The 15,785-nt window shown below is 33.5% G+C and overlaps 2 protein-coding genes across 3 annotated transcripts in view; one reads left to right on the top strand and one right to left on the bottom strand.

Annotated features, from left to right (window-relative positions):
- LOC117113590 (dimethyladenosine transferase 1, mitochondrial-like) overlaps window positions 1–4,967 on the top strand; it is a 6,508-nt gene extending 1,541 nt beyond the window's left edge. For both annotated transcript variants that reach the window (XM_033256977.1, XM_033256976.1), the window contains exons 2-8: window positions 557–687; window positions 1,296–1,447; window positions 1,711–1,819; window positions 1,964–2,115; window positions 2,398–2,517; window positions 2,878–3,005; window positions 3,376–4,967. In XM_033256977.1, coding sequence (XP_033112868.1) covers window positions 570–687; window positions 1,296–1,447; window positions 1,711–1,819; window positions 1,964–2,115; window positions 2,398–2,517; window positions 2,878–3,005; window positions 3,376–3,550 — 954 coding nt within the window. In that variant the 5' untranslated portion in view covers window positions 557–569 and the 3' untranslated portion in view covers window positions 3,551–4,967. The remainder of the gene's footprint in view (window positions 1–556; window positions 688–1,295; window positions 1,448–1,710; window positions 1,820–1,963; window positions 2,116–2,397; window positions 2,518–2,877; window positions 3,006–3,375) is intronic.
- On the bottom strand, window positions 4,098–15,004 carry LOC117113524 (WD repeat-containing protein 3-like). The gene is made up of 20 exons (XM_033256884.1): window positions 14,907–15,004; window positions 13,814–14,099; window positions 13,448–13,566; window positions 13,282–13,360; window positions 12,676–12,777; window positions 12,224–12,289; window positions 11,851–11,952; window positions 11,185–11,285; window positions 10,560–10,673; window positions 10,202–10,432; window positions 9,602–9,797; window positions 9,151–9,230; window positions 8,480–8,638; window positions 8,159–8,316; window positions 6,470–6,687; window positions 6,298–6,348; window positions 6,133–6,176; window positions 5,684–5,812; window positions 5,411–5,504; window positions 4,098–5,210 (listed from the first exon to the last, which is right to left on the bottom strand). The coding sequence occupies exons 1-20, from the start codon at window positions 15,002–15,004 to the stop codon at window positions 5,046–5,048; spliced, it is 2,592 nt and encodes an 863-aa protein (XP_033112775.1). The 3' UTR covers window positions 4,098–5,045.
- Window positions 15,005–15,785: the final 781 nt, after the last annotated feature.

Raw genomic sequence — 15,785 nt, 5'->3', positions numbered from 1 at the left:
TAGTACTTGTAGGCCTAGGTAATTATGCAAAACCAAGCCTTAAACCAAGGCCTAACTAAAAAATTAAAATTGTCATAGTATGTAACTCAAGTTAAAATAACACTTTTCATTACTAGTGCGCACTAATCAAATATTATATGTCATTTAAACGACCCATTGGTATTAACATAGCAACATCAATGTATTTTTAAAAATTAGGCAGCGACGTTCTCTCAGAAGTTGTTTTGTAGACGTTTATCTGTTGATGACCTTTTGACCTCCTGAATTCTGCAATGCGATTTTCGAGTCGATTCAGCCGAGACGGCCCGAGTGGAGTTTCATGTAAATGTTTCGTACGGAAAAAAAAATCGCGAACAGGACGTGCTATAAACCGTTTACTATTAGATGTTAAATTGCATGTTAAAAATACATTTAACCACGAAATTGATAAGTTATAGTAGGCTTATGACACAGTAATTTTACCCATAGACATAAATAAATGTTTAAATATGGGATGTAAATGTGAAAATATGTAATTCTTGATTCATATATGATAAATGATTTAAAACATTTCCAGTTTTTGATAAACAATGACAGCTGTTATGAGGTTACCTCCGCTTCCAACTCTGAGGGAGGTCATTCGACTCTACGGACTCAGGGCTGAGAAACAACTGTCCCAGAACTTTTTGATGGATCTCAAATTGACAAGTATGATAACAAATTTTTTTCTATTTTTATATTATTTTGGGTTTTTTTTTTCATTTTTCTAATTCTTTTCCTGCAATTTCGGAATGTTTGCATGTTGTTTCCCAATGAAGGCATCTTAATAGTGGAATATCTAGGAACCTTAAAATGAGGGGTGAGGGATGATATAGGGGCCGCAGAGGTGAACTGGGGTATGGGTGGCTTGAAGTTGAGGTGAGGGGAGTTGTGTGCAAAATAAAATGATTGTAACCTACTAAACCGTCTTATTTTTTGCTTCGAACATTTCCAGTGGGGGAGGGGGGTTAAGCTGCCAAAGAGCAGAAGCTTTTTTAGGGAGTGCTCCCCACCACTAGATATGCCACTGCATCTTAATTTATTTTGATGCACTCAAAGATAATAGGAAGTAAAGCTCATAAAACTTGATCATTCTGATTTAGCTTCTTGCTTGTACCCCTGCATAAATAATACCTACTGTAATTATAAAAAAATAATTATGGTTTTGTACTGTAATGATTATTCATATGAAAAAATTAAAATGGTTTAATGTGTGTAAAGAATATAGTACTTATAGTTGGTTTTGAATTTTGTAAAATGTTTCCATAATTTTGTAGATAAATTTGTTAGACAAGCTGGAAAGCTGACAGGTAGCCACGTGTGTGAGGTTGGGCCAGGTCCAGGAGCAATAACAAGATCCATTCTGCAAGCAGGAGTAAAGAACTTGGTGGTGGTTGAGAAAGATGAACGATTTAAAGACAGCCTTGAGGTAATTCGGATCTTATTAAAGGAGGTTTAGAGTTAAAATTTTCTCTAGTATAATCATTTATGGATCACAAACCCCCTGGTTCAGGATTGAATAACTGAGAGGTTTATTTTTTATCGACTGATAAATATTTGAGAAAAAAAAATGTTTAAAAAAAGTGTCAGGACTGTGTAGTTAAACTCTTTACAATCTGTGGTTTTTAAGGGAATGGTAATTAATATTTCCATTAATTGAGGTTTTGTATTTCATTTCATCCAATGTTATAGATGTTGGCAGAAGCATCAAATGGAACAATGAGTGCTGTATTGGAGGACATCCTTCGATTTCGCTTTGAAGACCACTTTCCAAAAGAAATATATCGTGATTGGCAAGATGGTAGGATTATATCATTATTGGACCTTTATCATTGGCATGATCACATCCATATCATGATGATGTAATGTCACAGCCATGGGCAAATAACTGTTGTATGTGACTCTGTTTTAATTATTTAGTGTTATTTTCTCTTCTCAATAATAGAATGCCCTGATTTGCACCTAATTGGTAACCTTCCATTTAACGTATCCACACCCCTCATTATGCAGTGGCTTGAAGCAGTATCCAACCACACTGGACCATTCTCATTTGGACGAACAAGAATGTTACTAACATTTCAAAAAGAAGTTGCAGAGGTATGCTAGTTGAATTGTGATAAATTTTTGTAGTTAGCATACACTCTTATCTTTAACGCTGTTGTTATGTATTAGAAAATGATGATGATGGGGATATTAGTTGGTGGTGGTGTTGTCTTTATTAGGATCTATTCTCACAAGGGAAGGTGTTACACTGCAGTCGCCACAGGTTTTTGAGGGGCCCCCATCTAAATTCCATTGTTAACTTTCAACAAGGACCATAATTAACTGTTTATCATAATTATAGTACTGTATAACACTTTTTAATATTGAATTTTGAAGCGTTTAGCAGCACCACCAGGTCATGAACAGCGCAGTCGTCCATCCGTCATGGCTCAGTACTTGTGTAGTGTGAAGCATTGCTATGATATTCCAGGAGCTGCTTGTGTACCACAACCAAAAGTAAGGGACCTGAAATCACTTTTAAAGTATTAATTCATAATTTTTTAATAATAAATTGTTTTAAATTAGCATATTATGTTAATTTGTCTTATCATTATTTGGTTATTAGTGTGAGTTTTCAAGGCAATGTTTAATACCTACATTTTGTTAGTTATGAAGCTGGGGCCCAGTGGTTGTGTCTGACTGATGGGCATCCTTTCCCTTCCTTAAACCTGCAACTATATAATGATTGTATCTGTATGCAGGGGTGGCACTAGGCAAATTATGGTACAATATTAATGTTAAATTTGAATACTGTAGATTACTATCTTTTATAGAAGCAGGTAGTCAGAATGATGTGGACATTTTATCTCTTACCAGGTTGATATTGGAGTTGTGCATCTAACACCCTTAAAGCAGCCGCAGATAAATTTACCATTTAAGTTGGTAGAAAAAGTAGTGCGCTCAGTTTTTCACTTCAGACAAAAATACTGCCAGAGGGGAGTTGAGTATGTTAATATTATTTTATTTTAAAGTAAAAATATAAAGCTGTTCATTCCATTTAGTGACATTAGCCCTAATAGACAATTTTCATATTTGTTTTTGTCATGTAGTCTGTTCTTTTTTTTTGTGGTTGTATATGTGAAGTGCTCACATGTCTTGTGTTCAATCTCTGAAAAAATCTTAATATTTAATTACAGTAGTCATTTAAAAGGATTAACTTACTATGAGAAACATTTCTGTTCTAACTAATTTAGAAAATTCTGAAAATGATTACCAGGCATTTGAAATTTACTAGCACAACAAGTATATAGTTAGCATTATAAAACTGATAAACATGAATGACAAAAATTCAATTGAATTTCCTTGTTTTTTCAGAATTTTGTTTCCACATGGCCGAGAAGACCTGTTGAATGAGGTTTTTGAGGTAGCAGCCATTGATCCAACTACAAAACCATACAAATTGACAATGGATGATTTTAAAAGCATATGCTGGGCTTACTACGACATATGTGAAAGAATACCCGGACTGATTGATTACAATTATCGGTAACAATGTTTACAAGACTACCATTTCAAATACATGGTGCCAAGTTTATGTTCCAACAGTTGGCCCACTATTAAACTGAATAAGTAGCGGCAGCAGCTAAAAATGCAGAATGACTGGCGTAGCATGTACTATACATTCTATTGTAAGGCTTTACCTTAACATAGATTCGGCCAATGATCGTTTTAGGAGAAAACAAAACACACAGTTAAATTAATATGTATTATGTTCTACATTCCAAGTTGTTGCAGATGAAACAGATGCCAGAACATTTTGCTATTGTTCAAGAAGCAATTTGGCGCAGCGGGAAGGGCTTGGTCTCCCAACAGGGTTTCGATCCCTCATGTAAATTTCGCTGGTGTCTTTGAGCAAGGCACTTTATCTGCATTGCCTCTCTCTACCCAGGAGTATAAATGGGTACCTGGTGGGGTTGCCTGCTCCTGCGCTGATTACCAGCAGCAACAATTAGCATGTGGACCAAATGAACCAGTGAAAAGAAGCGCTGCTATATAAATAATATTCGAACTTCATTTAGCAAGTTTAAACACTACAGTTACTAAAATCAATACAGTATTTTTTATTCATCATCTAATGACTGTTTTATACTGTATATTATTGTACTATATTATCTTATTTCCTATATCAATAAACAAAAGGTGGGAAATTGTATATAACAATAACAATTGTGTCACTTATTGCATAAATTAACTTCTTATACATCATTAGCTTAGGATTGCAGAATGTAATGATGCAAGAAAGTTCTCATCATGTTATAGTGGGCAGGGCCACCCAGCCTTGAAGTTCTCCACCCAATCTAAAGCTAATTTCATGGCCCTCCACCCACCCTTATTAACCAATTTTTTTTATCCTTAAAATCTACTATTATTTAGAGTTTACCAATGTTATCACCCACCCTTAGTTTTCTACAGCTACAACCTTGGACCAGAGAACTCGTTCTAGCAACACAAAAGCTCCCTAATATTATATGTCACAACTGCATTCGCCAATTAACACGCTTGTTTATGATGATGCTATAATCACCCTTGCTGTTGAGTGCGTGTACACATGCTTTATATGTTCATAGTAAAAATAGTTTCTGAATGTTTCCTTGTGTCCTGTCTTCAAAAATATCAGATATATTCGCTATTTGATCATAGAATACAACATTACATACTGTATTTACACATCCTGTTATGTATGGTTTAAAGTACACAAATAGTAATACTGTACTACATAAAATCAATTTTTAACTTTGATATAAAGAGTTGCAGTACTGTACATCATCTAGAAAAAAAGTAGTTTCCATTACAAAAGTTTAATAACCTTAAATCACTGTCCAAGTTCTGCAACTTGCTTTCTTCATTCATCCTAATGCCAGCTTTTAATTTGTTCTTGTCATCATGTTGTCAAATTCTAATTCAAATCTATAATCAATTGCCAAGAATTATACTGTATCCGGTACAGCTTGTACACACAAGTGTATTTAAGGTTCGTAAAATTGCTACATTGTCAGCAGCGCTACACCTTTTCTTTTCCTTGTTTGTTTCCTCTTGCGACCTGCTTCTTGGAATTTCTCGGTAGCATCAGTAAAGAATGTCACATCATTTTTGGCTTCAATTTCACTTTGGAGAAACTTCATGGCAGCCATGTTGAATCCTATAGTATCCTAAAAATAAAGGTGTATATTAAGTACCTCTTGCCTGTTAGAAATTTCACATATATGTGTTTAAGAAAGCTAAAATACATACCATCTATTAAATTTACAAAATATAGTTCTGTAATAACAAGCCTCCCTAGCCTTATGAGCTGCAATGTTAACAAAATACTGTAAACAAGAAAATATTGAAATAGGTATAGAGGACTCACCCGCATATTACCGACCGTGGATGAGATGTGCCCTCTCAGTCTGTCAATAACTGGCAAAAGAAGCTGATTGGATGTAATCTGACCATGGTGAATCCTGAAAGACAAACAAGTGGTTGATAATTTGTCACATGACCTTTCTAACAGTTCAGATTGAAGTTAAAGAATATGGTACACTTTTGCCTAAGTGTCACTGTTTATTATAATAATACTGATTATGATTTTGGTGACAATAATGATCCAGGCAAAATAAAAATTTATTACATAGATCCTCACCTTAGCAGAAACAGAAGGCATCTACAGGACAACTCGGATTCCCACTCAAGGGATAGAAAAACATCAAGGAGTTTAAGTAAATCCAGAACATAGTGAAATGGTAACACTAATAATGCCTCCTCCAGTTCACTATAAAATTAAAATACAATAGTGTATATAAAATATGTGGTAAACAATAGTCTTATTATTGAATGAGAATTACCAAATTATTAACAGTAAAATAAATAATAATCATACATAATTTAGCTTAAACTTTATTAGTATTGTAATAGTGTTAAACATTATAATACTGTTGGTAGATGATATAAATCACCCAACAGATTTAGAGAAATGTACAGTATGTAGACATTCTCCAGGCTGAGTACAGATATGCCTAACAAAAGGAACTAAAAACAAAAGGTGTTGGATATTCAGGTTTGGTTAAATAAATATTGAAATGATTAACACACCTTGATCGTACTTTCTTGATAACATCTAAAACATATCGAGTAGGCTGAAACAAATGAAACATATTTAGATCAACATGTTAACAACGACGACAACTAGAAAAACTGAATCAAAAACTATATCCTCCCTAATAAAATATGGTTCAGAGTTTATTCATGTTTACTTACAGAAACGTTTCCAAGAGCCTCAAGAATCGGATGCATCTTAGGTGCCGGAAGCTAGGAAAGACAAAGAGGAAGATATGTAGATATTAGATTTGTATATTTTATAAGCTTTTATCATCCGTTATCTTCACAAACTATGAAATATAAAATCATATCAGACAAAATGATTGCTTACAGGTTTTTTAAGTGCTTTACTCTTTTCTTGGTGTTCTATAACCTTCGCCCTTTCTCCCTTGAACAGTTCAATCGCTTCCATTATTCTCTCTGCTGCCCTCACAGTTTCCACTGTTTTTTTACCAGCTAGAACTGCTTCCACTGCTGTCTCCCCAGCAACCTGTGTTAAAAATATATATACAATATGCAATGTACAAACTGAATTGGTGTAATATTTCCCTAAATTTATTTAGTGTAGCTTACATTAAAAGGTTTTGTATAATAGTGTTCAATTTGTTGATTCCCTGATCTTATAAATTAACATTATAATGCTCCATGCCATCTCAACACACACTCTCCCTCCCCACCCTCAATCACTTAATAAATAATAATAATATTTATTTATATAGGGCATATTCAGATTTAAAAATAGGCAACATTATACAATGAAATTACAGTAGAACCTCGATTTTACGTACGGTACGGGACCGGAGGACGTACGTAAATCGGGGGATTCGTAAAATAGAGGTTAAGTTAAATTTGTGGTAACCTTTGACCTAATATGTACGTAACGCTCAATAAACGTATGTAGGAACCAACGATGTTACCTAGGCTAGACTAGCCTCTAGGCCTACACATAGCCTCCAGGCCTACGAATAAAACCATGTGTTTAGTGTCTTTATTCATCACTTTACGATGTCATAATAAAGTGTTCAAATAAAACCATGTGTCTAGTGTATTAATTCATCACTTTATATCTTTTATTTAACTAAAGAACATGAAAATATTGTAAGATTACCTATACGACAAAGGTAAAACTTGGGAATTCCCATTCATGCCTATTCTAAACAACAGAGTTCTGGTGTTGTCTGGGCCAGTTGAGACAAACTAAAATCATGTGCGCTGCACTGGGCGAGCCAACCAATTAGCGTTCGTGTACGTGAAACAGCAAACACGAGCTATGCACTGGGCGAGCCAACCAAATTAGCGTTCTTGTACGAAACTATGTCTACTCAGCTTCGTGTAGAAAATTCGACAAGACGAGTTTTTCCATGGTTTGCCACACGAAGCTAAGGAGGAAAACAATTATTTTGAGCACCATCGGTAGTTGTTCATCTCACTCAGTTCATGTGGTTTTAGATTATAACAACCCAATATTAGACTCAATCAACGTCGCTGTTTAATGAAAATACGTTGCATTATGGTTTGTTTATTGTTATAATTTATTGTTATAGTCTTTTTACTTATGGTTGCTCTGAAAATGGCCATTTGTTTTGAATATTTTCAGGGTATTTGATGACGTCATCGTCGATACGAGGCGTACGTAAAACCGAGGGTTCGTATAACTGGGGTACGTAAAAACGAGGTTCTACTGTACAAAGATACATACAAAAAGACTACAAAAATATACTTATTATTAATTACATCATTAAATTACATCATTAAAATAATTGAAAATTCACTATCAACAACATAAATATTGATTACCTTACAAACTAACTATTATTTACAATTATGTATTTGTCTCATAAAACTTGATAATGTGGACATATCTTTAGAGAAAACTGTAATAATTGACACATACATTATTGATCAGATATTTTAAAAGTAACTTGCCAGTTAAAATCTAATATTTTAAATTTCATGATCATTATGATGGTTGAGTGACATACCTTATTTGGCATCATGGCTAATGACCACACTGTGTTACCATGAGCCTTAACCTGCTCCAACAGCGCACCTGATGCGATGTCAAACAGTTGCAAGTTCCCTTGTTTAGTTCCCACAATGCAATGCCTGTCACCAGGTACAAACATCGAGCACAGTGCATAGTCACATTTCATAGTTCGAATACATTTTAATGTGTCCCTACAAGAAATATACACACATTGTTACAGCATGTAGACTCTTTGGTTTTGATTGGTGTAAATATAAGAAACAAAATAAATGATACACAAATAAAAGATAAAATACATTTTCTGCATCTAAACACAATAACTATAATTATTGTAATAATAATGCAACTTAAAACCTGTCTCTTATACACATCTGTGTGTCTGCGAAGAACACCTTCACCGTGCTGTCCAACAAGGCAACCGCAATGAATTTTTGGTCTGGGGAATACTTCACACACAGGACATCCTCTGACATTTCCAGTGTCCGTTTGTGTTCCATGGAAAGTCGCTTGCTACTGTGAGAAAAGAGTCAAATGGAAGTGGAAATTACAACATCCTGTTCCAATTTATATTTGTGGGTATACATTGACTTGTGAATGGGGATTTCTGTTTTTAATATCTGCGAATGAGTTTAATGGTTTCCTCTCATGTGTAAATGTCTACATGTACTGTATTGCACCATAGTTATGAAATCTTACAACAGTATCCACAGCAGTATCAAACATGACGATTCTCACAAGGGAAATGTTCAGTATTATGAGAGCTATTTATGTATTTAAAGTTATTTGAGTTCCTGGCTATTTTTCTTGGTGGTATTATAAGACAATAAGATAATTTTTGTCCAATGAAATCCTAAAACAAAATTGAAATTTGCTTTTCTTTGGCGAAACCTACAAGTCATAATACAAGACCTCAGTGTGTGGGTAGTGTATAGAAGGCGCTTTTGGAGAATTTCCAAGTGTTACTATTGTATGTGAATGAAATGTTAAAGACTTGCATGTTATTCACTGTGCTACTGTATACTTACGTTTGATTCGTTTCTGAATCAACTAATTCAAAATCCCAGAACTTGATTGTCTTATCTGTTCCTCCTGATATAAATCCTCGCTAAGAATATAAAATATATCAACAATAAAATCAATGAAAATAATAACATTAAAGGTTTTAAACATATATTATAAAAAAATACATAAAACTATCATAAACTATGCCATTTGACAATGGCAGTATAAGTAATACAAAACAAAGCTTTTATGTGACAAATTTGTGTGATGTGCCCATATATGGGTATGATGATGTCATATTACACCCAAATATGGTTATATCATATTTATTTGTCTCATAAAATTTGATAATGTGGACATATCTTTAGAGAAAACTGTAATAATTGATTATTGATAAGATATTTTAAAAATAACTTGCCAGTTAAAATCTAATATTTTAAATTTCATGATCATTATGATGGTTGAGTGACATACCTTATTTGGCATCATGGCTAATGACCACACTGTGTTACCATGAGCCTTAACCTGCTCCAACAGCGCACCTGATGCGATGTCAAACAGTTGCAAGTTCCCTTGTTTAGTTCCCACAATGCAATGCCTGTCACCAGGTACAAACATCGAGCACAGTGCATAGTCACATTTCATAGTTCGAATACATTTTAATGTGTCCCTACAAGAAATATACACACATTGTTACAGCATGTAGACTCTTTGGTTTTGATTGGTGTAAATATAAGAAACAAAATAAATGATACACAAATAAAAGATAAAATACATTTTCTGCATCTAAACACAATAACTATAATTATTGTAATAATAATGCAACTTAAAACAAACTTTCAAAAGCTAAGGAAGGTCTCTATGTAGGTTACATAAATTAAAATATAATTTTTAAAATTTTCTTAAAAAAAACTCTAATTGACATTTGCAATAAAGCAGAAAATATTGTGTCCACAGCTCAGCTCACATTCTAAACCTAATATTCAATAGATAGAATGATTTATTTATCAACATTTTGTTTTATAGTTATTTATATGTGTCTATAATGTCATTGGTTATTCAAAGACCATATACCTATTCCATAGTTTAACACTGTCCCCAGAAGCCGAGAGTATTGCTGTGTTGTCGGAGCTGAAACAGACCGTTCTCACATCACTACGGTGCCCATCCCATAGAAGCTGTTTGGTATCATGACTTGAAGAACTGGTGTCCGTGAGACCAATCCGATGGACCTCAATGGAGTTATTATGGAGGAGTGTTACCACGGATACCATGTCGTCTTTACCAACCAGTACATCAAAGGACCTAATATTCACAAATTTTAAATGAAACTGAACTGAAAAATCACAGAGAAACATTAATGGTTATCAATTATCTAATTGAAAGAATATAAATATGAGATAAAATATATTTTATTTTGTTCTAGCAATACCTAATTTTTGATGATGTTACAATTTTGGAATGATGTTTAAATTCATCTTCAGCTCCTCGGACCAATTCAACTTCTTGTATGTCTTCCTCATTAGCTCCTGCCTCCTCTTGTTCCCTGGTGAAAAGAAAATAATGATATACATTGGTTTAGCAATTAAAGATTACTAATTACAGTATATTCTATGTAACAGTTGCATTTATTTTGATGTTATAGCCTGAGATATCTATCCCAAAATTTGTATTGCAATAAATTTGCCTTCGAAAATCAATCTATCAAATTTGTCAAAACTGTTTCAGTGATACATCTATTGTGAATTCTCCAATGTACATTGGGGCAAGCTGAGTGGCCGAGCGGAAAGCAGGAGCGCTGCTAACTACAGCCTTAACAGTCCCTCCAAGTTTGCTACTAAATTTGAAAATTTCAATGCATATAAATGTTAGATATTGAAATAAGCACTACTAGCTTATCTAATCTGAGAATGTGTCCCCTCTTTCTGGATCCATTCCTGCATTTATGAGGATAATTTGGTTGCTGTTAAATGCTTTTAGGATTGTTAGAAATTGTCTTGTTATCCCATTAGGATAAGCATTACAAAATGAATACACAACAGTCAAATTTATATCACCTCTGTTGTCTCCGCCTTGCACGTTTTTGTCTCTTCTTGAATCTTTTTTTTGCCTCTTCTTCAGAACAGATTAAGAACAGTTCAACATTAGATTCTGGTCCCTGCAAAGACGAAAATATTATTACATGCTAGCATTTATAAATGCTTCAGATATAAATTAAGAATATAAAGCACTAATACATGGTGTCACAGCCCTGCATTCACCACAATCCAATGGTAGGGCGAGACTTTATCTTCAAAAACATGTAAAAAAGGTACAAAAATAAATATACGTAATCAATTAGCATTATGAAACTAACATATAAGTGTCTTCACAAGCAGTAAGTTAAATAGAATCAGGCAAACCAGAGAAATGTGCTACTCTGTATATATTGAGTGTGAGTATAGAATTGCAAGGTCCAACTGCCCTGATTTTGTATGCACGCAATGAAACGTTAAAGAAAGTACTGCTAGAAAATAGGAGGCGCCCTATTTGAAATTAAATACAGTTCACTCGAAACTCGCCTTTTAAGGACACACTCCATCGTGGCAGTACTTTATGAAATAGGATTCGGACCTCTTGCAGTTCCATACTCTTTGGTGTAAATACTAAACAAAAAGGGTGTTTATATTATATGACTTTATCTAAGTCTACCTACATGCTTACGATTAAAAACCAAAACTTACATGACAACATAGTAATCTTCCGGTTCCATCTGTTCCCATGGAGACAACTCTTTCCCTGCTTAATCTCATCAGTGAACCAGCTTTCACACAGGTCAACAAACTCTATGACGAAGATAAACAAAATAATTGCAATACTAAAGGCGCATATTATTAACCCTGGTCATTTCATAGCTCAGCTCAAGCGCTGAACCATGAAGCTGATTGGTTTCTCACTTCAATTGTTTTCAGTGAAAAAATAAAGCCATGGTCACTAGAGCATTAAATTGATATCTTTTCCCCTTTCTAAAATTTACATTTACACATTTGTAATATGGATATTTATATATTGAATAAAGCAAATGAATGAATGATTATCAAGTATCTTTAGACTTACAACTTTATCATCATCATCCTCTTCATCATCTTCTTCTTCATGTCTTTGCTTCTTTGATTCAGGAACCTATTAAACAGATTGTATTTCTTTAGATACATTTCATTTTAATTCATTGATCTCCTACTCATATAAATCTTGATTGAAGAGAGACAAATGTAAAAGGAATGTGGACAGCATCTGAATCAAACTTACGACCTATCAACCGAAAGCCTAAATCCTTAAGCTTTGTCGCACTATCAAATTTTATGTGAAAAATGTGTGTGATATGCCCATATTTGGGTGTTATATGACATCATCATGCCCATATATGGGCATATAACAGTTATTTGTCCCATAAATAGTGTGGGCAAAGCTTTTAGTTTAATATTCCTATCAATATAATACTTGAAATTAAAATACCACTCTCTCAAAATCACTTTTATTACAATGTAGATGAACAATATTGGCAGTACCTCATCCGAATCCTGCTTGAAATTCAAATACCACACTCTAAGCTCACTATCACCACAACCTGTTATTAACTTGCTGTCATTTAAGCAGATAAAATCCCAAACCTGCAAGTAACAAATATTTGGTATTATTATTTTGAAATTATTATAGATAATAATATAGAAAACATATTGATTTTTAGCTACATGGATCAAGAATGCTAAAATAATGACTGTCCGAATCTGAAAAACTTTATTGTCTTCACAAAAGAAATTGTCTTGCTGTAGCCATTCCTAGCCCCCATCCCACCTCATAGCGCTGCCACTGATTTTCTATGTGAATGTTACAATTTGCTGATTCATAGACATTTTATAAAATCTTTATAAAATTGATTATCAGCCAATTTAAGGGTCTATGCAAGAGAATAGAAGGTATTATTTGAACTGTCTATTAATTGACCTGAAACTGTTTTTATCGTTCAAATTTTTTTATTATAAATGAAATAACTCACATAAATATAAAAATTCGGTTGTTCAAATATGGAAAATGACTTTTCAATATATTTAGCTCATAACAGACAGTGCGTTTTTAATAAAACTAATCCAAAATACAGGTACTTCTGAACTTACCTCTGTCCGATGACCAACTAACGTCTTAAAACAATGCTGCGTATCTAAATCCCAGAACTTAATAAAGGTGTCTTTAGAGCTAAATAAAAGGAAATATTAGATATATTGAGAATAAAACAATTTTAGTAAATAAATCAGTAAAAGATAAAAAACAAAATTAATTTACCTTGTGATGAGAATATTCTTTGTCTTCATAAACTGACACTTTGTTACGATACCTTTGTGACCTTTCAACCGATACAATCCAGATTCATTTACAATATCCCATAGAATAACATCTGTGTCCTAAAATATAACAATAATTGAACATTCAATTCCTTCCATTCCATTAAATTTAATTTATTGCCTCGGATACCATCTGGGCCAATATTCTTGAAATAAAGCATAGAAAACACAATACAAAATCAACCGATAACAACTGCACACCCTACACCCATAAACAACTCACATCAATTTAATTATTAAATTTTTATCATTAACAACGTATCTTATTATAGAAATGCCAATTACCAACAATAAAGCCATAGCTAACCTTTGACCCAGATGCTAAAGTTAAACCAGCACCATCAAATGCCAGGGTTGACACAGATGATTTATGTCCATTGAATGTTATACTTGGATCTCCACTGGAAAGGTCAAACAATTGTATGGAACCATCCGCATAGCCAACTGCTAGTAGCTTACTCTTAGGGCACCCTGCAAGTGACGTCACTTCATGCTTACCCCCTTCAAGTACCAATACCTTTATTGTAAACCAAATACACAAAATTAGGTAAACACATAATTTAGTAATACTGTATATAAATAAATTAATCACATTTTATGATTAATATAAATTGTTATATTCAATTTTTATTGGTGAGTGATAATATTTGATGATGATAATGATGACACTGAATAATAATATTTAATAATAATGGTATTTGATATGATTATATTTAATAAAATAATATTTCATAATGGCCGTATTTGATGTTAGTATATGATAACATTTAATGTCATGATGATATTTTCTGTTTTTATTGATATTTATTGATACATATGATGATGATGATGATGATAATGATGATGACAGTATTTGGTGGTGATGATGGAAATGATGGTATTTGAATATTATGTAAATTGATGATAATGATATTTAATAATGTTGATGTCTGAGAATATTTGATGATTATGATGCTGTCGATGATGACATAATTCAAAATATTTCATATTTTTCCAAAGGCATCTTGGTGGAGGAAAAAAAGTAAGTTTTTGTAGTACCGTAGGTGCAGTTAAGAAAGTATAAGAGGGCACCTTATATGGCCACGATGATGTCATATCCCATCTATATAGGAATTATGTCATAACACATCTACATATGGGCATGATAATATCATATACAGTTTATCTTTCTATTCAGCGTTTTTACTATAACCATGGGCGGTATAAATGTCAACTCGGCCCAAGTCTCGGCACAGTATTTTGAGGCCTATAGTATTTACGAACCCAGTTAAACTTATTTATGTCAACGTGCTAATTATCACATTTTAAAACAATAATTAAAAATGTATTATACTAGGGGGCCGCAAAACTGTGGTCATGTTGACTTTGTGCCGAGTTGACTCGAATACGATCATGCTTACACAACGTAAGCATGATCGAATACGATCATGCTTACGTTGTGTGGTGCGTTGACAGTCAACTCGCCTCTAGAAAATTCGCCGCCTTGAAAACTCCCCATACTAAATCATCTCACCAAATAAAAAAATTAAGAGTTGACGTTGAAACTTTATTTTAAAAAACCTAAACCATAAACCACCACTATAGACACTTTTTGACAAAAATGAAAAATTACGACTTTGTTACCCAATGAGAAGTGTTCTATTAAATATAGACAATATATTATTTGTTATATTTTCATTATTCATTATTTTCACTTGACTCGCATAAATAATTTTGTTCGAAGAACATTTATATACAATTGTACTTCGCAGCACTTCACTTGCAATTTGCAATTTCTAGTTATAGTAGTAGACTACTTTATTAGGTAGGCTAGACAAAGTTTACGCCTATCCTATATACGCCTAGGTAACTAGGAGCACACCAAAAATGATGATATCCTTCAATTGACTTCTTCAATCAAATATAGTTTCACATTAATAAATAAGGCGCTAATGAATTTTAGTACTCCTCCCTTACTTAGGCCTAACCCTAACTTTAACAACATAGCAAGACTGCAGTTGAGGTTAAGGTTAGGGTGGAGTGCTAATGTGAACAGCGCCGGCTAGGCTACTAGGGGTAGGCCTACTTAGGCCTAGGCTATATAGAGCCTAGAGCCTAAAATGAGGTCTAGGAGGCCTACCTACCCATGAGGCCCTAGTAGGTAGGCCTAGTGACTAGTCAATCCCCCGGGCTAATCCTTAATAGATTAACAGTTCGCCTACTAATTTAATTACCAACGCTATAATTATTATTAAATCAAATTTATCAATAGAGTATCATAATTTATATGTCTTCATACA

This window comes from Anneissia japonica, unplaced genomic scaffold (assembly GCF_011630105.1).
Source record: "Anneissia japonica isolate Jap-2015-1 unplaced genomic scaffold, ASM1163010v1 scaffold287748_len1686314_cov196, whole genome shotgun sequence".
Classification (NCBI taxonomy): Eukaryota; Metazoa; Echinodermata; class Crinoidea; order Comatulida; family Comatulidae; genus Anneissia; species Anneissia japonica.
This window is presented reverse-complemented; position numbering and strand designations above follow the sequence as displayed.